A 25,378-nucleotide genomic window follows, 5' to 3' on the forward strand; every position below is an offset into this window, starting at 1 on the left:
TTGGTAAAAGCTGCTATCAAAATAATGTATGTCATAAAATATGATAAAAACGTCTGTGGTGGCAATATACTGTGGCTGACATCCACAATTGGGTCACAGAATCTAATGGGTCAAATTGTCGAACGGTATCCCCTCTCAAATTGTCATAGAGAATCTTTTATGGTTTTGTACAGCTTTATCATTTCTGTGTTTTAAGATTTTTTTATTTATTAATATATCTATAATGAGTTACATATATAGTTTTGAGCCAATAGACTTTGATAGCTTTAGCTTTGTATTTAACAGTGTTTTTCTTCTCCTATTTATTGTGTGTATTATGTCTACCTGGGTGAGTTAATATTGTCCATCAATAAAAGCACACACAAAAAAACATTCAACAACAATAACGCCAAAATAATAACAACTCCATAATAAATGCCATATGAACTTCAGAGGTGAGCTGCTGTACAATTTCAGGGATAAATAAAGTTGTGTTGAATTGAATGAATAACACAGATTTTTTTCTTTTTTGCAGATTACAATTATCCTCATGAATTTTTTAAAAAGGCTTCCATTGCCAAAATATGTCTGAAAAGTACAACCCTTGAGTGTTTTACATTTTATTTCTCTTCCATCTACCATGCCATTTAATGTGTTGTCACTGTCCCCCAGTGGTGAATTTCGGAACTTCTCTGCAACCTGGAGCAATGCGGCAGGAGACAAACACAGCTGTCAAAGCAGAAATACATGTCTTTTTTTTAACCATGTGTACAAACAAATCTTTACAAAAATGTAAATAGCACCAGGTTGACATACAGTATTTTTTAAAAAGACCAGACAAGTGTCCACACAGAGGATGTTGAGTGTGCTTGTCAGTAGAAACCCGTAGCAGCGTATTAGTCCCACATCATTCACTTTTTTTGTTATCATTTTTTGCACCATGTCTAATACAGTTTAACATCATAACAATGCAGTCACTTCATATAAGTTAAAAAAAGATAAAATGTGAAAACAAAACAATCATGATCAGAGAAAAAACAAAACAAATGCCCCATAGAATAAAATCTCAAGGGAAAATATTGCCCAGCTATACAACCATAGGTGTGTCTTTGTATTCTGTGTCTACCTCTCCTCACTTCACTAAACTAAATACCCAGGACATCTGGAGGCACTGGGATGGGGGGCTTATGGGAAATGACTCTCACCACTTCAGTTAATTTGCATTTATGCAGATGGTGTTTGAAAAAGGGAGAAGAGAAGCAGAGGAAGTCACTTGAGTCTAATGAGAAGCACACACAAGTCTCTTTTTTTTAAACTTCTGTAGCTCAGATGCTACTGGTCTCCTTTTTGGTTGGCTGCTTCCTTGGCCACACTGTCTTTGACCTCTCCTTTCAGCTCAGCTAGCTGTTCTGAATGGGTGTCCAGGCTGCCATTCACCTGAGCCAGGTAGGAGTCTGAGTGTCTCTCAAGCTCGGCCCTGATCCTCTCCAGGTGCTCTGCCAGTTCCCCCAGGCTGCTGCACTGGCCCTCTACCAGGCTCACCCTGCTATCAACGTCCTTCACCTCCCTCTGCACTTCCATCGCTGTGCTCCGGCAGCCTTGAAGCTCCCCAGCCAGCCGTCTCTTCAAGGCAGCCAGTTCTCCCTTCAGCTGGGCCAGTCGCCTCTCCCCGGCCCCCAGGAGCGAGGCTTGATGGCCCACTAGTTTGGTGATTCCTTGCATCTGGTTGACTAGCTGGTGCTCTCTCTGCTCCCAGGTGGAGTTAGCATGGCCCACTTCACTTGCAATGAAGTGAATAGAGTCCTTTAGGCCCTTCAGAGTGCGGTTCACAGAGTTAATGTTGACCTTCAGAAGAGTGATCTCTCCGTGGACTGAGCCCTCCGAGTCCTCCTGGGCGATACGGAAAAGCAGGTTCTGAAGGGTGTTGTTTAGACGGTCCAGCTGGTCTGAATGGGAGTCCAGACGGTCAGTCATTTTCTTCTCCATCCCCTCCCACTCCTCCTCCACTCCAGTGACACTGACATCCTCTGCTGGAGAGGTGGAGGGTGTGCAGGAGGAGGTGCAGAGGAGCTCCAGGTCTATTAGCTGTTTCTGAATGCCGCCCAGGTCCCCCTCTACTCTCCTCCTCACAGATTCGATCTCCGTCTCCAGTGCAGGGACCACCTGGCCCTCCAGCAGTGCTGGGGCAGTGGCATTACTGAGCTCCTCAACAGCTACAGACACTCTCTCCTCCAGGGTTTTAAACTTGTCCTCTAGCATGTTCTTGAAGCCATCGAGACCACCAGGGAGCCCTGCCACTCCATCAGGTCCACCCTCAGTGGAATTGAGGCGGCCCTCTATGTCCACCAGGCGGGTCTCAATCAACGTCTCCACATGGATGCTCTGGTCAGTGAGGGCCGTCTGGAGCTGTCTTTGAGATTCTGTGAGACCTTTAACTGACTCCTCCAGCAACAGTACACGCTTGGACAGGCTGTTTACCTGCAATAATCAATAAATTATTAGTTCAATAAGAAATAGTTAAGCATTTTGAGAAATACGCTTATTCGCTTTCTTACAAAGAGTTAGATTAGAAGATTGAGACCACTGTCCTGTGTGCATGTCAAATATGAAGCCTCAACCAACAGCTAGTTAGCTTAGCCTAGCATAAAGACTAGAAACAGGGGGAAACAGCTTGCCTGGCTCAGTCCAAAGTTGACAAAATCCGCCTACCAGCACCATCAAAGATCTCTAATTAACACGTCATATCTTGTTTCTTTAATTCTTATAAAAGCCAAGTGTTAAGTGAGACTATTTCTTGGTTAGGTGCAGTGACTTCCTGGAGTCTCACTTCTCTAACAACTTCACAGTTTGCATGGTTAGTTGAAAAAACACAGATGGTCTCTTGTACAGATTAAACAGGAGATATAATGTGTTTATTGGTGAGGCATATTTTGTTACCTGCAGACAGAGCCATCCCAGCTGTTTCGCATTTCCAGTCTTTATGCCAAGCTAAACTAACCTTCTCCTGGCTGTAGTTTCATATTTATTGTACATACATGAAAGTCCTCTCATCTAACTCTAAGCAAACAATTCCTTCTGGTGGAGTCACATCAAAATCCCATGAATGAATTTAAGGGCTGTTCACAAATTTTGTTTTGTTGACGAATTGGATGTATTTACTGCATGCTGGTCATATTGCGATCACACCTATGTCATACCTGTCCACAGCAGCTTTCGGTGAGAGTTAGGCCCTGGATCTGAGCTTGCAAAGAGCCCAACTCCTCCCTGAGCCCGGTCTCTCTTCCATCCAGAGACTGCTGCATCTGCTCCTGGCCATCCATGTGCTCCCTTTGGCACTGCTTCTGCACCGCCCCAATCTTCTCATCACAGTGGCTCTCCAGACCAGTCATACGGCGCTCAAAACCATCCAGGATCTCAGCCCTCACATCAGCCAACTTGGCATCCAGGATCTCGTCCAGTTGAAAAGTGGAGCCAGAACCAGGGATGGGCCTGCCTCTAGCTCCTTCCAACAGCCTCTTCAACTGGCCATCATGACCCAGAACCATTCCCTGTAGACACACACAGGTAAGAAGTAGAAAAGGACTAGCATTTAATAAAGGAAGGAGAAAGGCTTGATTTGATCACGCTGTATAGATATGTTCAACAGATTTTGGTGCAAGCATAGTGGCACAATACCTGAATCTCCTCTAAGACATGAGTCTTGGCCCGCAGCTCATCGCTCACTTCTGTTACCTTCACGGCAAGGTCTCCAAATCCAGTGAAGCTTTCTCCTCCTTCCAGTCCATCAGGAGTCCCATCTGGTATCACCCCAAATCCTACTGTCGAGTCAGGCACGCGGGGAGCATTGGGCAGCAGGGACTCCAGGATTTTGTTGGTGTCTTCCCGGAGAGATGTGCGCAGTCGCTCCTCTAGGCCAGCCACCATCCCGTTGAGAGTGTCTAGACCCTGGGAGAGACGGCGCAGGTCCTCCTCCATACGGTCCAAACGTTCGCCAGTCACTCCTGAAATCCCAAATTTGTTTCCTGTGTTTCCAGGGATCAAACAGAAAGGAGGAAGGAATATTTTTTGAGAAAGTCTGCAAGCACCAAAGAAGTAAAGATTAAGCACTGAGGAAATTTACAATGGTTATAACTGGATAAAATATGTGCTTGCTTAAATTCGCTTGCACTAGCATACATAAAAGCAGTGTAAATCTGAACCCCAGAGCTTTACACTAAATCAGTCAGAGTCTGTTCTCACCATAGTTTGGTCTTCCATTTCCAGCAGGCAGCTGTCCTGTGGGTATTGGTCTGCTGTCAGGTACGCTGGGGTAGGGTTTGCCTGGCTCGAGCTGGCCGCCTCCAGGCCTCTGGTCCACAGGGGGTCTAGGGCCATAGGGAAAGCCCTTCATCCCAGGGCGATGGGGAAAACCTGCTCCCTTGAAAGGTGGCATCATGACATCAGGCAGCGATGTGGGTCCATCGTAGCAGTTCTCCCCGGAGTAGCCAGGGCAACATCTCCACTCCAGCTCAGTCACTGTCTTAAAACCCACCTTGTACTTTGGCTTGTAGAATGTCCTGTACCTGGAGGAAACATAACAGAAGAGGTTAAGGCACAATAAAACTGTCATGTCAGGTTGTATCAAAAGTTCAGCATTCGCTTTTACTAATTAAGACCACAGAGCCAGGACACAGGACGGGGCGATGGGAGGCGCAGAGCAGAGATAAAGGGATAAAGTTGTTCTCTGTGGGATTAAACACGGATTAGAGGGAGATTAGGAGATTAAGATAAAGTGTAATGTAAGTGATGTGGCATCAGAGGATTGAACCAGGGTCATCACCCAACTTCACTGTTATCTTTAAGCTTGAATTTCCTTTTGATTGGGAATCAACTCTCTTGCCTTTATTCACAGACAGGCACGCACACACATGGTGATTTATCTGTCTTTTTTGAAGAGAAAATCCACTCCTTTAATTTCCCTTGTGTGGTATGTGGGGCTACAGGGGGCTTTTGAAAAGGCATATTAAAGTGTTACTTCAGACCACAGTTTGAATCATGAGACATGAATAATAATACTATTCAGACTAGTTTATTTTATAATATCATTAATATTAGTAGGTAAGATAAGAGGATAAGAAGCAAGTATGAGCACATCTAAACCAGAGTAATTTTAATGTAATAAATCAAAATAGCTGATTGTGATATTTTATCACAATTCAAAACATTAACACCATTTCCCCCCAGTGGCGTCTCTCTATGGAAGAGCTCTGACTACAAACACAGATGTGCAAGCAGGTGGGGACCTGCACATCTTTGTATGAACAACACATCATGTGAACACTAGAGGGCAGCATTGGTACAGCGTATATTCAACATTAGGCTCCATGTTGCAGTTTGCTGAATGTAAAGTGATAATTACAGTGTTTAAGCCTTACACCAAGGACTCAGAGTCTGAGATGGAAATTCCTCTATTTTTGGTATGGTATGTTGTTTTTTTTTGTTTGAAAAACTTACATGACAACAGGACATTTCTGACCCCAGATGCACTTGGTGGTGTATTCAGCCTTCACATAGGTGGCCACTCCATCCTGCATGGTGCATGTGATATTCTTCTGGACCACATAGGCACAATGGTTTCTGTGGGGACAAGAAAGGGACATTAGAGTTAAATAATTGTATTTTATAATATAATGATATAATATAATATAATATAATATAATATAATATAATATAATATAATATAATATAATATTGTATTGTGCTGATATATCAACACTGCAGTATCCATATCATCTAAGATAACAGCCCTTGTTTTGCTCTGTACTCGTCAAACTGTGTATTAAAGTGAGACTACACAGCTTTTGTTGAACAATCTGGCCACAGCTGACAGCGATAGTGGTAAAAGCTATGATAAAATAAGGTGTAACAGTAGAACAAGCAAAGAGTCACATCCTCAAACTTACTCAGTGATGTCAGTTACACACTAGTCATTCCAGACCAAGTAAGCCTGAGTCGGTGAAACCTTGAGTGTATAAAACTGAAGTAAGGTGTGTTTTATTGCTTATCATTTAAACTTTTGAATCAGTGAAAGGAGGAATATGTTTTTTTCTTCTCTCAAGAATAGCATAGTCTTACTTTGAGCAAACACAGATGAGCACAAATAACACACAGTGATATTTCCCTTTAAAGCTCCACCTGCTGTTCCACCTCCAGCTGGGTGATGAGATTATTTCCTCCTGACAAATATGTAATTCCATTTAAACCTCCCTTGAGTTCAGTCTGTGTTAAAGCTTTACCATACTGTTTACCTGTATGCTTATTCTATCTGTTCTTTTGTTGTAGTGCTTTGCTTCCTTTATTTCTATAGTGCTCAGAAGCTTAATTTTTGCCTTCTTCGTTGTTTTTTCTTTCTTTTTCTGTTTTTATAAGGAGCATTGTTACACTTGTTTTATAAAAAGTTGTATAAACAACTTTTCTGCCTTGTGCTCTGTTATAATATCAAATTGAATTTTTTCGTTTGCAACCTGGAAACTTTGACGGGGTTTTCACAGAGGAGCTATATTGGTCAGAATGATGGCACAGGCTGACAGCTTTTTGATCTGTCTTTTGCTTTCCTCTTGTTAAATATGGTAATTCAGTAACCTCCTTACCAACTGAAATCACATTTCTAATTGACATTTTCATTGATTTATAATTAATAACACTGAGTCGCAATCATATATGAAGACAGGAAACAAGAAATACCACCGAGACTGTATGAGAGTGTTCAGATGTGTCCCGAATCCAACACAATAATTTTACTATAACTATTTTGAACAGTTGTTGCATCATGCTGGAGCTGGACCTTCTCCTCTCTTCATTGCCAGTGCAGCTATAGCAACTGCTCAATGTTCCCTTGGCCCCTGCGCAACACAGGAAATGATGATCTGCTCTCTTTAGGCTCACATGAGAAGCATTTCTCCCATTCAGAGGGGAACATTTAGCAACACATGCAGCACTTAACATCGCTCCACAGCTGTTTCAGGACAAATAGAAGTGTTTGGAGGAGCAGGGAGGGCCGAGGAGGGTCTACATGGCAGGTTCAGAGGGCTAACAGACAGGACAGCCTGTCAGAATCTGTGAGAAACCGTGGCGCTGCTGCTTTCTGCAAATCACTGACTGTGTTGACAGAGTTTGTATGTGTGTGTGTGTGCGTTAGTGTGTATGTGTGTGTGTGTGTGTCACCACTCTGCCTGTGTTGACATATGTTAATAGCAGTGGAAGGAAAAGGGCAGGAGTCAGAATGACAGAGCTCCTTTCATACCAGCCTGACAACCTGCTGCCAGGTCATGCGTCGTTAAGGAAGTGGCGGTTATGACCTGAACTGATGTGGTGTGATGGGAGCTCTTAAAGCACTTTAAATTTATACAGGCAATTTACTGGTCACTGCAGATGATTTTCAGCATTAAAAAAAAAACAAGGAAATGGCTGGCTGGTTGGAAAGGTTGTTTTAATGTATCAAATGTGATTAAAGGTATATAAAATGAAGACTTCAAGGTTAATCTAACATAATATGTGCAGCATCATCATTTCTGGCATATCTTAACTCTCATGAAAACTCCCAACAAATAGTACTGGACTAATTCCCTGCTTAGTCTGCTGATGTCGCTGTTACAAATCTGCAAAAGAATTTTTGCTTTCATCATGCATTTTTTTCTGCCACCACCCCACCTGCAGGATCTTTTTTTTTTTCTTTACAATCCCTGAAGGGGGTTAAAACTGATCACTCCCTCTGCTCTCATCTGTTGCTCAGAGAGAGTACACGGAGCCTTTGACGCCAATATTTCATGTGAAAAGTCTGGCACACATATTATTTGTACAAATCAGATTCACGTGGTAATAGATTCAGTCTTCCAAAGAATATTACCATTACAATGAGTGATGTAATTACTTCATTGGAAATTCTAAAGAGGGTCTAATGAGTATGTTTTCCTTAAAAATAAAATGACAGATTATTGACATCAACAACAACCTTTATGATATGTTTTTTGTGTATGTGAGAATTGGGAAAAGGTCTCTATAGGCATACAAGGATTTGTGACAGCTGACAGAGAGCAGACTCTGTGCATGTGTGAGTGTATGTGTGTATACAATACAGTAAGTGTGGGACCCTTCTCACATTACGCACAGGGCTGATCAGCGGAGTGAAAAGTGACCATGTTCACCGGTTTGTTTGTCAGGTGCACATCTGGGGGGAGCCAGTGACCTTCACACTCACACACACACTGGCTGAAAAGTGCAGGAATCCAGATGTACATAGGAAGAAAAAAAAGCTGTAGGTCTCTGTTTCTGCCTCTCTCTCTCTCTCTCCCCAGTCTACTCTTTGCCTGTTTTCACAGATCTGTCAATGTCATTTGGGTCTGTGGGTGATATTTTATCCTCAGTGTCTTATAGAGAGAGGGTGTTCTGGCTTTGTGAGAATCAAAGTCGAGTGCTGAGATAAATCCTCTCCCTTTGCAGTGTAGTGTCGGTCGGGGCAACAGCAGGTCACCTCCTCTGCTGTGTAAAAACAGATCTTTATTGGACAAAATGTTGCGTTTAAACCTAAGAGATAGGGATAGTGTGTGTGAGCTGCAGTCACACATGTGCACATTTTATGCACACAAGCAGTCAAGCAATGAAGATCTTGGTCCTTTTATCTCACATCCACAGAGACCTCAAGCTCTGCGGGATGAGGATTACACGAGCTTTATTGGCAGAAATACTAACCCATGATGTGTAAGTGCTCATGTGTGAGAAAGAAAAGTGCCGTCTTTAGTGTTTGTTATCTCAGCCACGTCCAGCTGCTGCAGAGTAGGTGAGAACTTTGTTTGGGCTGCGAGTGTGTGGGAGGATCTCCAGCCTGGAAAAGGCAGCTCTAATCTAGACACTAAAGGAATACGAGAAAAGGAGAGAGACGTGATCTATGGCCCACTCTGAACTATTTTCACACCTCATCTCTTAACCAATGTGGCACAAGGTGACTGCAGTAAAAAAGTATAAATACTTTGTGATGTTTGTTTTAGCGCTCGTGGGTGACAGATGGAAGGGGCTGGCCACACAGGGTAACCCACTAAGTACCAGACAATGATGAATTATGAGTCACATATAAAAATAAGTAGAATTGACCACCATGCTGCTCAACTGCAACAGATAGATACAAATTTAAATATAATGAAGAGTAAAGACATAACGGCTGTCTGCAATTGTTTAAAAATATGCATCATGATATTGTAGAGTTTGATCAGATCAATTGGTCAAGCAGAAATGAGCCATTTCAAACAAGATTAAAAAATGTCAATAGAGGGGGTAGGCGAACTATTCCATAACTGTGGGGCTGCAACAGCAAAGGCACGACGAACCTTTAACTTTTACTTTGCCTGTGGGACAGTCAAAAGCACCTGGTCAGAGGATCTGAGTGACCTGGAGGTAGAATAGCGAAGAATGTCAGAGGAGTAAGAGGTTGCCAACCTACCTCATAAATCCTAAAAATCACTTACTGCTGCTGATTAGTACGCTTTCTTTGCCGGACTCTACCAATCTTATTCAGGGCCGGCCCAGACTATGTTGGGCAAGATTTTAGAATGTAGCTCCAAAAAAGGGCAACAATAGTTCCTCCAGTCCTAGAACTTCAAAACTTAACTAAAGTCAAGTGCAACAATAGTACCTCAAGCCCAGACAAAGTCCTCCTAGCCTTCCAGGCAAAAAGGCAAATGGGGGTCAAGGTGCCATTCATTGAGTGTTTGGTGGCATTGCCTGAGGTAGCACATGAAGTTTGGGTGAAAACTGACCAACTAACAAGGCTTTGAAAAATAAATCAGATGAAAACCTATGCAAGTCAAGGGGGAAAAAGAAAGGAAAGGTCCAACTACAGTGAGACCTGTAGTTGGTTGAAATGTTGAAAATAAAGAAAAGGGAGCTCTGTTTCAGTATGCGGGTAATCCTTACAGCTAAATTTACTTGTTTTTAGTATCCAGCACCTACCCCACTGAAGTTTTGTGGTTGTGCACACAACTACTTTGTTTCATTGAAAATGAAAGGCAAAACATTAAGAAGGGAGAATAAGTGAAGATTTCCAAAAGTTGTATAAAAGCAAGCACACCTGTCCATAAGAAAAAACCAAAAGACAAACATGTCCTACTCATTTGGTGCCCTCTTCCTTATTTGGCACCCAAGGCGACTGCCTATGTTGCCTATGCCACAGGCCGCCCCTGACCTTATCTAATGTATCTAATATGATTACACTCCACTTGTCTGGTATGCAATAAAACAAAATTGGGCCTTGAAGAATACCTTTACTAATTGACCCAGGTCTGTCTGGCAAGTTCACTCTCTCCTGACTCATTCAATAAGATAAACTCTTTCACAGCACAGCGCAATTGGCCTCCTGCATATTGCTCTATAACTATGATAAAATGGATTTTAGATATTTCTGTCTAATTTTTTTCAGGTGAAAACTCTTGTGTTATATGTGTTATATGTGTTATAAGACATTATAAGACATTATATGACATTTACAAGTTGAATCCTATTGTAAACAGCAAGAAAAAACTCCCAAAACTAAAAAAAAAAAATACAGAAAATGTCTCCAGTTGATCCACACCCTCCTTGAACCACCCAACCCCAACTGACTCAGTGCTAAACCCAATACATCAGTTTACTGAACTCTCTTGTGCGCCTCCCACTCTCACCTGACCTTACTCTCTTCCATCCCAATCAATATCAAAACAGTCTTCTCCCCCTTTCTCCATGACAGGAAAGCCACACACTTACTATTTCTCCTGCCTCACTTGCCTCTCTCTCTTCGAACACACTTCCCCCCATAACGCCAAAATATTGTCTTTTTTCTGTCACTGGAGCACGTCAATTTTTGACTGCTAGTCTGGTCCCACTGTAAATATTTCCAGTATAGCATTACAGTTCCTAAATCGCTTCACAGCCTCCCAGGGGGAAAGCAGAATTCCCATCTCAGATTCTCATGTGGAGCGTTTTGGCAAATATTATTGCTGCTAGACCTCCACCCTCTGCTGGGCCCAAAACAACTCACCTTTCAATCCCCTTTTTTCTCATAACCCTCCTTTCCTTTTTTCCTGTTCTTTCTGCAAAATCTGCAAACTGCAGGTAATCTCTGTTTAATTATCTAAGCATACCAGTCCAGCTCTTGCCTCTGTTTCTCATACTGTCTTTTTTTCTTTCCCTTTTTCCTCCTTTGATTTTTCATGAAGCCCCTCTGTGTTGCCTCATCATGCCCCTGACATCTCTGGCTCTCTAACCCGCCACTTTTTCCTCCATTGCTTCGCTTGTTTTGACACTATGGCACTAAAGGGCTCACCTTCCTCATTACTGACCGCTCTCTCACCTGCAGGGTTCCTGACTGTTTGAACCCAGGCCGCTGCTGTTGCCTCTGACAGATTTATGACTGGAGTGGAAACCATGCAATCTTTAATAGGACCTTTAACAGCCGTTTCTATGGGCTAACAGCTCTCCTCCAGGGCCCATCTCTTTCCATATTTGCTTTTAATGAAACCTATTTCTAGCCAACTGGCAGTTCTTGAAGGCCCCATGGTGTAGGGTTGATTGACGTTGCTCTTGTGGCTACTGATTAGGATTAAAGAGAAGATGTGATACTCCCAGCTCTAGGACCAAGGGGATCACTCTGTCATTCATAGAGAAGGTCAGCTCCAAGCCAGCTCTGCTTATTATAGCTTAAAGGCAGACCATTATTTTTACATGTGCTTAGATTTTGGCTATTGTCCTCTAATCCTTGTTACAGCAGTAAAACTTGTAGGTATAGACACTCTATTATTTATTTTTGTTAGCTCCTATTCATTATAGATGATTTTAGTTGTTAAAATTGATAACGACATAAGCTCTCATAAGTTGCTTTATTGGACACAATCACATTCATTATGTTGTTATGCCGTATTTCCCCTTCTCTACAGTAAGAGGCTCAAACACCGGTAGTGAAAAAACATGGCAATAACTTATCCTCAGGCATTTCCCAAAGCACATAATCTTCTTTGAATAAGAATAGTGTTTCTGAAATAAAATGGTTTTCAAATGGAATTGTTAATTAGGCTCACTGTACTGTATTGTATATATGGAGTGAAATCAATCCCCGTGGGATGTGATGCTGTATTTTGGGTCTTCATATCGCTACTGAACAAACCAATGCAACACTCTTGAAAAGTAAGAGTATCAACTAGGACTGCGCAACATGGCTGAAACTAAAAATACTAAAAACATTTTTTCTGATAACCATATACACTATATGACATGGATATGGATGATATGGAAAATAAATGCAAAATCATTGCTATTTCCACTGTAGATCAGACAAAACTCTTCCAACTTAGATAAAAACGTAATGGAATAGTTTGAGTTTCTTATTGGCTTCCTAGCTGGGAGTTAGACTGCCTGCTAGCCTACCAGCTAGCAGGCACATAGTTTAAGCATGAAGACTGAAAGTAGGGGGAAAACAGCTTGCCTGGCTCTGTGAAAAAGAGATTTTTCACAAATTTGCCTAGCAGCACTTGCTAAGCTAAGCTTATCGGCTGTTAGTTGCCCAAAATGTTGATCTATGCCTTCAAAAATCACATTTTGACACTTTTCAATAACATTTCGCCTTGAGTCATTAATTTGGACAACAGGTGGATTAAAAACATGATATGATACAATAATTCCATTACGACGGGACTCTATTAAAAGATGATCAACAATAATATTTAATTATTGTTTTTGGATTTCATGATTTTATTGTTTAGTTTTATGTTGAATGTCTTGCTTTTTTGTGTTTTTTTTGTCTTTTAACATCTTGGGAGGATTTTGGAAATAAGTGTGACCACTCTAACATGTTATTCCTCAGTATCTATTGTATAGTGCATTAGCTTATTAAATGGCAAAAGCCATGTTCATTGTAATTTTACATAAAAATCCCTAATGTCTTGGCAGAAAGGTCAGTGAGGGTAAAAGTTGGATAAATATGTGTTGGAAGGGAGCTTGGGAGTTTTCTACCCAGCCTCTGTGACCCTTAGCAGGAGACTGGCTCCATTCTTGTCCTCCACTGGACACTTAACACAAACTTACAACAGCAACCCATAACCTCTAACCTCTAACAACTCAGTGACCTTTCCCCTTTGATCTCTGTCCCATACATCATCCAAAAGCCCTCGGATATGTCTCTAATCTGATCGGTGACGACATGTGGCATCTGCTGGGATCCTAATATCCTAATTGATTTTTACAACTCACATTACCCAGTGATGGGTATATAGCTCTTGGATTATGTTTCACCTGTTGTGCACTTTGTGTTTTAGTGGCATGTTATGGTGCAACAGGGTGACAGATGCTTGTGAAATGCTAGACAGGTTTGCAAGTTTGCTCTTTTCCTTTATGACTTATACAATTATGTTGGGAAAATGTTACAAAGAATAAATTAGAGAGACAGTATGCAACAGTTTCTTATTCCTTGACAAGCATACTGACTAAAAATCACAGTTTCTCTATTTTTAATAATTTGCGCTTGAATTTGCTCTTTGAAGATGTAGAGTCAAAAACCTCAACATTACCAAGTACTGAAACGTCAATTCTTTTAGTTAATATTTGCTACTTTTCCAAAGCCTTGGACCAAAACACACTTCAGGAAATCTGAAGTCTGTAAACCACTCGTGCACAGTTTTAGCCATGGAACAATAGGAGCTTCTGTGCTTCTGTTGACAGGTATAGTATTGTAACTGTCTAAGATGTCACAGTGAGTGACTAGAGGGCTATATTTTCTCACAGCAGCAAGTGATTGCATTGAGTGCAAGGAATGACTGTGAAATCAAATGATTCACTTTGCTGCCAAAACACAGATAATAATTCAACATGAAGTTAAAAAAGTCTGTGGCGCATCAACAGCTGCAAATTTTTAAATATCTCATTGAAAACAGGCGTGTTTTGTGCACGTGACTGTGTGGTCAGTCAGAGGCACAGTTATTTACAAGATGTAAAATCACATGAGTGAAATCCTTCACAAAAACACACATACAACCACACATTTATGTACACACTCAGACATGCACTTTCACACTTCATAGCATGTGTGTTATTTTTAAGTCTCTATTTCCACTGACCAGTCAGGCCGACAACAACTGAGCTCATATATCTGTAGTGGTGGTCTGACACTGACACGTCCCCAGGGCCCACTGTGTCCAAGGTGGGTCAGCAGGTCTTGTATAAACACTATAGTTGGACTCACAAACACATGTGGGGGAATATTACCAGCTACAAGCAACAAGCAATTACTGACCCTCTGATGGGTTAGTTTCGAATAGAACAATCTATGAAGTCTGGTTAATCTATCAATCTTGGGGCTCAGGCTTTGAAATGTATCTGACATAAATTGGTGTGGGTGAATATAAATAAACCTCTTTGACGCTCTTGTCAGATGCCACTGTCAGATGCCACCAGCATGCAGGAGCCAGAAATTGGATGAACAACAGAGTTCAAGTATCACATATGAGGGAAAATAAGATGCAGAGCACGCAGTAAAATTTTGAGAGGAGTAGGAAAAATATTGATTGGAAATATGGCAGCAAAATGTGATCGTAGTAAGTAAAAAAAGGTACAGGTGTTGATTTTTGCTGGAGTGAAGAAGTGCTGGTACAGTAAACAGTGCATATGATGACATGCAGGTGGGAAATGCAGAGAAACACTGAGTTGGATGGATGAAGGTTATGAAGGCTATGAAGACTGAATGCGGGTGTTGCATTCATGGGTGAGAGATGCTGAAGAGTCTTTTCCCTGGAGGTGAGAGTACATGGCAGACTTAAGCAGGGCTGGGCGATCAGCCGTATTCTGTGGCAGTTTGAGTGAAGCAGCAGGTAGCTGGGGAGCTGTCCAAAGACATAACAGCTCTCAGGGGAAGCCAAGCAAAAGAGACGGGGAAAGGGAGGAAAAACCGAAAGAGCCCTTCAGGCCAAACATCAGCCATCTCTTTCCAGGCAAAATATATCAACAAGGCTCTGTTTCAGCTCACGGCTTCATGACTTTCAAATAGCATGCATATGAAGGGATTGTTATTCAATGCTGCTCATGTGGTTTGACTGTCCTGACAATATCAGTATTTACATACATCACAGATCACTGATTAGAAACAGAAGATCCTTTACCACATCTTGTTGATACTGGAAGTAGAAAAAGAACAAGCTTTCAATAGTAATCTCAATGCAGACTGAGTTGAGACCGCTCAGTTACTGCTTTAGTATTGATTGGAGATTAGTTGTACCACTCCCTTCTGGCAGCGAGTGCCCAGCTGTGCTGTAAGTCCCCTCCTACCACACACACACACACACACACACACACAGTGGCTCTGAGGGATCAATACCCTTGTCATCAACTCAGCACTCCCCCCGCTGTCCCATAAATACCATAATGACTGCTTTGTTTTCATAATGCAGCGTGTCATTGTTTCTCTATGATGTTCATCCCGAGCCACAGATGCTTTTAGGTGTGAACCACACAGAAAGGCACTGATGGTGAGTAAACAGAGAGTCAATTCAAGGATCTGCTACCAAGCCGATGCCCTAACTAAAACCATATTTCTGCAACTCACCGGTGACATGTGTTTCTCAGGGGAAATACAGTGTGAGGTGGGCCCTACTGACAACATCAAGTACTTGAGCTACTTGGAATGCTCTTTGATTTCAACAGTGTGCAGCATGGGAAGGGAAATAAAATGTGCATTAGCGCCTGTGACATGTGCAAAACGGAGCACTTACTTGTGGCGAGTCATGGGCTTGTTTGGTGTGTGGTGAGGGTTGAGTCCAGCCTTGTACAGGTTGTATCTGTTTCCATAAAAAGGATTGACATGGCCTCCATAGAAAGTTCCTTTACTGTCCACCACAGAGAGCAACACTCCTAAGAGAAAGAACTGTGCAACCAGTTGACACCACTTGGTCCTCATTGTTTTTTCTTTGTTTTTCTAAGTCTTAAAGACTTAAAACGTCTTAAAAAAAATGCAACGGACTGGTGAGGAAATTGGGTTGAAAAGTGATAGTTGTAAGTTCCTCAGGGTGCTGTGTTGAAGTTCCCCCGCGCACGTGCAGTCTTGTCTTCTTCAGTGGGCCCTGAAGGAGACATGGAGCCCAAACAGCTGTAGCATCAGCAGCATCTCGCCCTGTACGCCTTCAGCTCGCACACTCACCACACTCTGAGCACATAGGACAGAGGAGAGGGAAAACTAGTGAAGCTGAAGAGGGAGGGGAGAGGAAGAGGGGCAACAACACAAAGGTGTGCTGGAGGAGGGGAGAGGAGAAAGAGGGCAGAGGAGAGAGGAGAAACAGAGAGAGTGTGTTTATCTAGGAAAGTTCCAGCTCCATACACACACATATAAACGCGTGTGTGGGACCTGCTGACTGGGCTCGAGCCTCCAAGTCCTCTGCACTCTGCATGAGTGAGGGTGTGTGAGCAAGAAGTAGCGTGCTGCTCTGCTGCCTCTGAAGGGGCAGGCAGACAGACAGCCTGTATTTGCATATCCCACCCCAACTTCAGCCTGGCTGCTCTGCAGAAAGGGGGGACTGCTAATATGATTTGACTACTCTTTCCTTCTTTCTCTCTCTCACACATATAAATACAAACGCATCAATGAACACACACCTTTAAATTAGATTCAAAAGAAAAACAAAATGCTCCGTGACTGAAATCAGCTATGTTCATCATCTCGTCTCTGGGTCTTTCTCTCCAATCTCCAACAACCTAAGTTTTTGTCTTTTTAATCCCTTAAAGATTTTTTTTATTTTTTTTACTCTCTCCTTTTCTTCTTCCATCTGCTCTGGGAGTAGCTGTACATCAAAGCGCAGTCCCAGTGTGCAGTGCCATGTGCGTGGCTGTGGCTGCAGCCAACTAAGACGCTGCAGATCTGGACACAATGGACCTCCTCCTTGCCTCACCGCGGTCAGTCATTAAAAATCCAAGCCACAGCTTCAGTTGCGATCCACACTCCGACCCCCTGCTCATGTCCTACCGCATTTCCATGTAGTTCTTGAATTCATGCATAACTGCCTCCTGTGTCTTTCAGAAAGTTTGCTCTGGGAATTACGCAAATCAATTCAGTTTCTTTAATAAGAGAGCGTCAGTGTTTGATCAGCTTCTGAATGAATGGTTGTTGAGCTCTGAAAGATTTCTATACATCTCTACTGCAAGGGAGACTAGATTGTTGTCAACTGATGGCTTTTTTAAATTTTGACTTGTCCCAGATACACTTTTAGAAGAAACCAAAATCAAATAATTGTTACAATAATATTTAACCCCTTAAGGAACATCTTTTTTGCATTTCTGGCATTTCTGTACTTAGTTCCAGGTTACACCAGTGAGTGGCACAGTTTAAATAATTTACTCTCCTTCAATAGGTCTGAAATAGGTAGAGGTAGCTCGGTGGCATAGCCACTACTTTTGTTTCATGCAGCGGTTATCATTAGTCATGGCTAGTTTTGTTTGTGCTAATAAGACACTTCCATCTTGTACTTTATAGTTTTGTCCATACCTCAAAGGTTAACTGTCAAGACTGTTCGCAATTGGTCAGTTATGCCAAATTGTGCACCAAAGTTACCCAAAGTTGAAATCTATGCGAAAACACTGTTTCCATTGAAATTATTTGAATTTTTGGCCACTGACTGGATCACTATTTTATCTTTTCTTAGTTTTCATGTTATCAGTAAGAGGGCAATGACTGCATGGGTAGTCCAAGCATAACTTATCATTGTGTGTGACTGATTTTGAAAACCACCCTGAGAAGAAAGGCTTGGAGGAAGAAGCAGGTGTCTGAAATAGCCTCTTTGTTTGAACGGTTGGTTTGCAGTGTCTTTCTCACCTGTGTGTGGATTACGCACCATTTACCCTGCTCTATTGACTCTTCATTTACAGGTCAGTGTGAAAGAAAAACACACAGCTTCATGGTATGCAAAGAGACACCTCACATAAGTGGAAGGGTTCCCAAATATATTTCAGACTCAAGAGCGCTCAGCATATCCCAAGCACACATGGAGATAGTAGATCTATATGGAGTGTCTTCTAGCTGAGAAGAGGATGAACAAAGACCCTTCAAAGCATTTATGAGTTATGCTACTGTATATCCTTTTATCTTATCCTATAGTGTGGGATCACATTTATCCTGTTGCAGTTCCTTTCATCAGTTTTTGCTGCACAGGTTCAAAGATCTACAGCTGTGTGAAGCTGCTGAAGTGTTTAGCTTCCTGCTGAAGGTTCATCCTGTCGCTCCAGAAACTGTCACCTCACAAAAGAAACGAGACAGTGAAGAGGAAACTATTTCTAAATCTTTGTCTATTCTGGCAGACAGCTCTGCAACGAAATATTTTTCACAGAAATGACTGGCACAATTTTAAACAGATGTCTATCCCAGCACACTCTCCAGATGTTAAGGAGAAACCAGAGATATCTGTGAATCTCTTATGTTAGTTTATGAGTTTATGATAATTTAGAAAACCAAATAGAAATAGAACCATATTGGCCTTATTAATGAACAAGCAGTCTGACCATAACATGTGAAATACAAAAGGGACACTGAAAGAATCAACATTTAGTAATAATGGAATATTTACTGTGTACTGTAGTGTAGTTTTAATGATTAATTACTGCATCAAAACCGTTTCTCTTGGCTATAAGTCTCATGAGTCTGGATTTGTTCCACATGTTCTCTTCTTCTTTTTTCATGTGTTTTATCTTGAATAGATGTTAACTCTGCCAATATTGGACTCTTGTCTTTTGTGCTACATCTGTGAGTAGTTTTAGATAAGTATCCTTATCTGCTTCTCTTGACTGATTCCGCACATTGAATGGAAATATGAGATGAAATTCATTTCAACTTTTTAAAAGTCTGTAGCCTCTTGAGATTTGGCTAATATATTACTTTGGCTTTTATATTGACTACAAGTCAATGACAGTGACCAAAAATATTATACTGCATGATGTGCAATTTCCTCGTCTTTATATGGTTTGGACTCAGGATATCATATCCTGTTCCAAGTGACATACAGCCTGTGTCCAGTTTCTCCCTTTAGCCCCCAGTGCCTGATAGGAGCCATCAGTATGTAGAGTCTCTGCACACAGTCCCGCAGTGATGAGAGACAAAGTTAATGAATCCACTTTAGCGAAACAAGACACCACTCAATTAGTTTCATTGCCCTAACCCCTCCATGACCCATCTCCATCGTTTGCTATCAGTCTTCTCTGGGATTTTTACAGGACACACTTTTATTAGATTTAGTCGCAGGGGCACAGACATCATGAGGGAGACGTAGAGAAAATAGATGGATTCCAGTTTAGTGACATCAGCTACTTAGCAACGAGAAGGACACTTGATCCTTTCTTACAGTAGTGACCTGGGAAGTGACCCACACAACATAAAGAAATGAAGACAAGGTGAATGCCATTTATTCTATTATTCCCAAGGTGAGACAGGGAGAGTTGGTGCACATGTTTACACAAAATCGTCTCTAGGTGTGAAAGATATGCTAGAGCTTCTGCCAAAGAGCAAGGCAATTCATCTGTAAAGTGTAGAAAAGCAAAAACATTTTCTAAGTGCATTTCTATGTAAAATCACCACAATGAAATAAATTAATTAATTAATTAATTGCAAGTAACTGAGATTTACTTGCAATTACGCCACTTGGTGTGTTCATTCCTAGGTGGTGTGACCCTCCGTCACTTCCACCATAAAATCTGCTCGTTAACATGTGACACCAGCAGTAAAATCAGGCCTCCATCTACAACAGTTCAAGATGGATGGTGATAAATTACCAACTCTCTCCTCTCTGTGGGCATTAAAGACCCACTGGTGGTTTCCAAGTAAAGAGAGAGGAAGTATTCTGTATTGGCATGGGATAGATGGTAAGATTTCAAATGAAGTGCACAGAAAAACTGGCCTGTGCAGGAAGCCCACTATCACAGGAAATGATTAGGCAAGTAGACAGAAAAATTGGTGACTAATTTTTATCCTTGTGTTTTCCATGGAAGAAGGTTTAGATATTACATAAAAGCCTATGCTGGGGAAAAAAACACTTTTTTTTCAGAGCAGCCACTGTGGATTGAACCACCTCAGGCCCTCAAATAAGGGGCACAAACACAGGATTTTCACAGGGGTCAAAGGGGCCTTCCTGTGTTGGAAACAGCTTCTTTTTTCCACAATAGGACCAGGAGGATATGAACTCATAAAGATGTAGGTGTGAGAATGGCCTGGCATTTCAGAATGTACACACAAATGCACAACAGTCACATTTTCCTCTTCTCTTTGCGTCCATAGGACATCTCTGTGTCATTGTCACTCTATGTCAGGTATGTGTCAGTGTTTATTGTATGTCCAGGTCTTCAAATAAGATCGTAAGGGGGTGGATGGACCACAGAGGGAGAGAGAGGGAGGACCATATTTGTTTGAGACAGAGAGGCACCTCATTGAGACCGTGTCCGCTGCAACATCTTGGCTGTGAGAATGCGACAACTGTTGCTGCTGAGACAGAGTCCCAGTGTGAGCTGGAGATGACCCGAAAAATTCTTGGAGGTTTCATCAGGGGAGAGATGAAAAAGCTGGTCGTTTGGCATCCAATCTCTGTGGCTCTTTGTTTGAACACTAGATTTTAGTTTTTGACACTGTGCGGCAAATGAGGACAAAATATTGAGCCACTGACTGCAATGAATGGCCGACCCCTTGGATGAGGTCACTGTGTTTCCTGTTAATTTACAATTTTTGCACCTATCCTATCGCAAGACAAGAATATGATAAAATTAAAGATTCTGCACCCTGGATTATGTCCAATTCCAGCATTTTTAAAATTCTCACTTCCTACAATATCTGCACATGGCAACTATGGTATGATTAAAGATGAACTTAACACCAAGCTGAACAGCAGAATGTTACTGTGATCTTTGTTTGAAAGCTTCAAGCCTGTTTCACCTCTGACCACACCCAGCATCACTAATGGATGTGGCTGGGTGTGTTTTGTTGCATCTTCAACCACACCCAACAGTGAATTCACTGGAGTGTGACTGTATATCATACTGCAATTATACTACTACTGACAATACTGCATTAAAAAAACCCAACTCCGTTACAAGTAAAAGTCTAGCATTGAAAATGTCACTTACAGGTAAAAGAACTAAGTATTATTAGCAATGTACTTAAAATAAAATGCAGAAAAATGACCCCTATGAGTGTTCTATCATATATTATATTCCAGATGCATTAATGTTCATTATTAACATTGTTAAAGTATTAACAGCTGTATTATTACAATACAGTACACATTATATTATCGGATTACTATTACTGATGATGTGTAAGCAACATTTTACTGTTGCAGCTGATTGAGGTGGAGCTCATTTTAACTATTGTATAAACTGTTAGTTTTATCTGTAATGATGCATCATATCTTATAAGATCATCATGTGTTTTGTACTATATGTATGTACTAGAGTGAAAAGTACAATATTTCCTTCTGACTTGTAGTGGAGTAGACGTATAAAGTAGCACAAAATCACTGGTGTACTTTCTGCTGCTGTGACTTCATTCACTGGTCGTACATCATACAGTATCAGCTGGGTGGTCATTACACTCTTCAAGGCAAAGAAAGATTTTTTCCAGTCCATGCTTTCTGCAACTTATCACCCCTAGGGCGTTTTCCTCACACAAATGCTGGAGATCACTGCTTCACCAACAATTTGCTGCCTCTGCTGACATGCATATCCTGAGTGGATGTCTTATCAGCTCAGCAGACATTTGTATACTTGACAAAGGCTGTTTTTTGTTTTGTTTGTCCTCCGAGGGTTTTATTGCTCTCCCGCAGATTTGCTTGTGAGCGAAGCGATGGCCTGCGGACAGCACATTCCTGCTCTGTTCAAGCTGTTGCATCCCCCTATGTGCAGTTATTTGCATTGGCAAATTAAGTTGTAGTACTGTCAATTTGGAGAAACAGGACTTTTCTTAGGGGGAAAATTCAGTCGAGTGAGCTGCTGTTCTGAGCCAGACGTCCAGACCATTTTTCATTCCTTGTCCGTCCCTGGTAGTAGCTGAAGTCGTTTTTCTTTTGGATGTTGCTTGACAAATGCCTTATGATGCATTGTGACACTTTCATACTGCTGATTTGTGAAGTGGTGAAATATGAGCGCTAATATTTATACGAATGGGCTGAATTTTTCATGGATATGTTTACCCATAGTGTTCTTTGGGGGGGTTTATTGGCTCACTGCAACTCATGACTCTAGTAAAAGGTAACATTATGTATTGGCTTTATTGACTTGCACACAGCCCATTCACAGAATCATTTTCCTATACGTATTTACATTTTCTTCACACACATCATATGCTGCTCTCCATTTGAGAAATATTTTATCCCCAAAGCATTGTATCCAAGTGACAGCCTGCTCTTAAAGTCATGATTAGAACTAAATTGCCAGCTTTCCCGCTGTAAAGATGATGCTGCTGCTACAATATAGCTGCACTCATTGGTAACCTAAAGCCCATAGTCATGTACTGATCAATGTTCCAATCTGCATAAGATAATAAATAAATGCTAGTTTTGATTGCTGAGTTCATATTTATCCATCGTAATTCTCTGTACAGAATTTTTTCATCTATGGTTGGAGGTACCCAGTAGGAGAATGGCACTCGGCCCACACAGAGAAGATGGGCTTGGTCTGTTCTTGCCGTAAGTGATGAGGTCAGAGCATCAAGACACAAATATAGCAGTACATACACGGTACTGACTCTGTTTTCAAATAATGATAAATTCATTCCATGTGAGTTGGCTCACCAAATTCTCCTTTTTTCACAACTATCCTAGTTCATTCATGCCACTCTTGTTCTTTTTTTTCCATGAGTTAAAAACATCTGACCACTTGAATGAGTCTATTCTTTCTTCGCCAGCACTGTTTTCTGAAAATATAACTACAACAGGATACACCAATTTGAATAATTTGGCAAAACGGTTTAACAGATGATCTCAATGTTCTCTGCCTAGGGCAGATAGGTTGATTAGATTTTGCTAAATTGGAATTTCAGCTCATTCTTAAACGGGCGGTCTTGTTATGAAATTGCATTTAATATTTCAGATGTCTCATAACGGTGGACTTCCTGAGAAAAGTGGCTATATAATAAATCTCATCATTTCTCCTTAATCTCTACATTGGCTGAAATGTAATACATGTAGGCCTAAAGGTTTACAGGTTAAACTGAATCACCATGTTCTGAGATAGTTTATCTAACAGGGCATTTAAACGACCGTAATAATATCAGTGTTCTCCAACCTCTGAGCTCTGTGACAGCAGTGGCTGTATGCAGTCTATATGATTTATGGGTCAGTCATATGAAGCATGAGCTCATTCCAGCTAGCAAAGTATCCACGCTCTGCCAAATGTGGTTGGTGCAACGCAAAATTACATTGGATTTGTAATCAATGCTGGCGCTCTGCATGCACCAACACACACACACGCACATACACACACACACACACATAAAAACACACACACACACACACAGGCATTGCTCTCTCTCCAGTGGGTACGATAGTCTGCATCCAGTCCACATCTGGTTTACATCCCAGCCAGACCACCACCACCCAACCCAGATCTATCATGAGACACACACACACACACACACACACACACACACACACACACATACACATTTCAATCTTACTCATTTTTAATACCTCATCATGCACAGCACTTTCATAGTGAAACACAGAAGCACAATGTTGTACTTTATCCTCCAGCAAGCAAACTGATTTCACATTAATCCCTAGTGCTTTAACACTGTACAGCAACTTGACCTGCTGTTGGAATACATCAGCATCTAGACTCGCAGACACACATGCAAAGAGTGTCTGCATGTGAGCATGCATGCAAACACTTACTACTTTCATTTCTGGCTTTGTGTTTTATTGTAAATGCTGCAGAGCTGGTGGGGGTCAGTGGTCTGAAGAAAATATGAGGTGTGTTGAGATGAACACGCACTCACAATGAGCCCCTTGTTTCCTCGGCAATGTGTTCCCAGTTGCAAAGCAATTAAAGGCTACTTTACTAGCCAGGACTGCTCTTTTCTCTGCCTGTGACGCAATACTCCAGGTTTGCCCAGCTGAGTGATGGGCATGCACGCACACTGGCAATCGCAAACACAGACATATGTGCACATGCACGCAGAGGGAGACATAAACAGGCACACGTGGACTCGTGTGTGTCTGTGTGTGTGTGTGTGTGTGCGTGCACAAGTACAAACATACACACATCACTTAAGCTTAGCCAGAGTTGGCAGACGGAAAACACTCTACGTTATTTCAGCACAAGGCATGCCCTGTATGAGAGTCTTACTTTACCAACCTTACAATGACGATAAATCTAGATGAGTGACAGAACCTTTATAGTGAAGTCACAGTCATTAATGTGTTGACTCAACATAGATTTATTGAACACAGACCCCAGTGTTAACCTTTTATTTATACAGCAAAAGATATAAATGCAAGGGTGGAGTAGTTTATATAAGTGATGTCAGCTTTCACCTGTTTAACCTGGTCAATAGAAATAGGAAAAGAAAGAGAAAGGGGCTGTGTTAAAATTCTCCCGACTTTCTCTACACTGTCTCTTGAATGAACCCTTTGCCCCCTGTTTTTATTTTAGTCAGCCTGTGAGATAAAACCGTCCATGTGATTCGCTTCCTTTATATAGTCTAAAAAGAAATGTATGCCCTTATGAAATGTTTGATTATTGATTAAATTTAAATTCTGCAAATATGTTGGGTTTTTTTTTCATCCATATTAGTCAATTAATCAATTAGGTGATCAAAAGAAAATTAATCGGCAACTATTTTGATAATGGATAAATCGTTCTGAGTAAGTCTTTAAGAAAAAATGTCCAAAATATCTGATTCCAGCTTCTCAGTGTGAATATTGATTTATTGATTCATCGAGAAAATAACTGACAGATTAATCAATAATGAAAATAACCGTTAGCAGTTGCAGTCCTACTTCTTATACCTTCATTTACAAGCACTGACGACTGGATCAGTTTTGTTCATCCAGATTTTTCCTTGGAATCAATATCAGCAAAATAATAATGAATTAGTTGCTGGTGATCATTCATCACCACCCTGAAACAAGAAAAGGTTAAACGGTGCTCAATGTTACAACAAAAGCAAATCTTTGAGAATTAATATATTGTGAGGCTAAATATTATTGGTTCACAGTCGGCCAGTATCCACGGCTCAGACTGGTATGTACTGCACAGGTTGTGTGTTTTCACAGAGAGACTACCACACCAGGCCGATGAGTCTTATGATAGCACTGCAGGGTGTGTGAACGGGCATAACTTTCTCCATGTGTGTAAGACGTGGTCTTTACCTTTTTTTTTTTTTTTTCTT

General features: G+C 41.4%; 1 protein-coding gene across 1 annotated transcript; it reads right to left on the reverse strand.

The window, feature by feature from the left end:
• Positions 1-185: 185 nt before the first annotated feature.
• LOC121895996 (EMILIN-3) lies at positions 186-16,111 on the reverse strand. Its single transcript, XM_042409592.1, has 6 exons — positions 15,738-16,111; positions 5,473-5,595; positions 4,219-4,541; positions 3,655-4,001; positions 3,177-3,527; positions 186-2,457 (listed from the first exon to the last, which is right to left on the reverse strand). Exons 1-6 carry the CDS (start codon positions 15,920-15,922, stop codon positions 1,312-1,314), a joined length of 2,475 nt encoding a protein of 824 aa, XP_042265526.1. The 5' UTR covers positions 15,923-16,111; the 3' UTR covers positions 186-1,311.
• Between the last annotated feature and the right edge of the window lie 9,267 nt (positions 16,112-25,378).

This window comes from Thunnus maccoyii, chromosome 4, assembly GCF_910596095.1.
Source record: "Thunnus maccoyii chromosome 4, fThuMac1.1, whole genome shotgun sequence".
Taxonomy (NCBI): Eukaryota; Metazoa; Chordata; class Actinopteri; order Scombriformes; family Scombridae; genus Thunnus; species Thunnus maccoyii.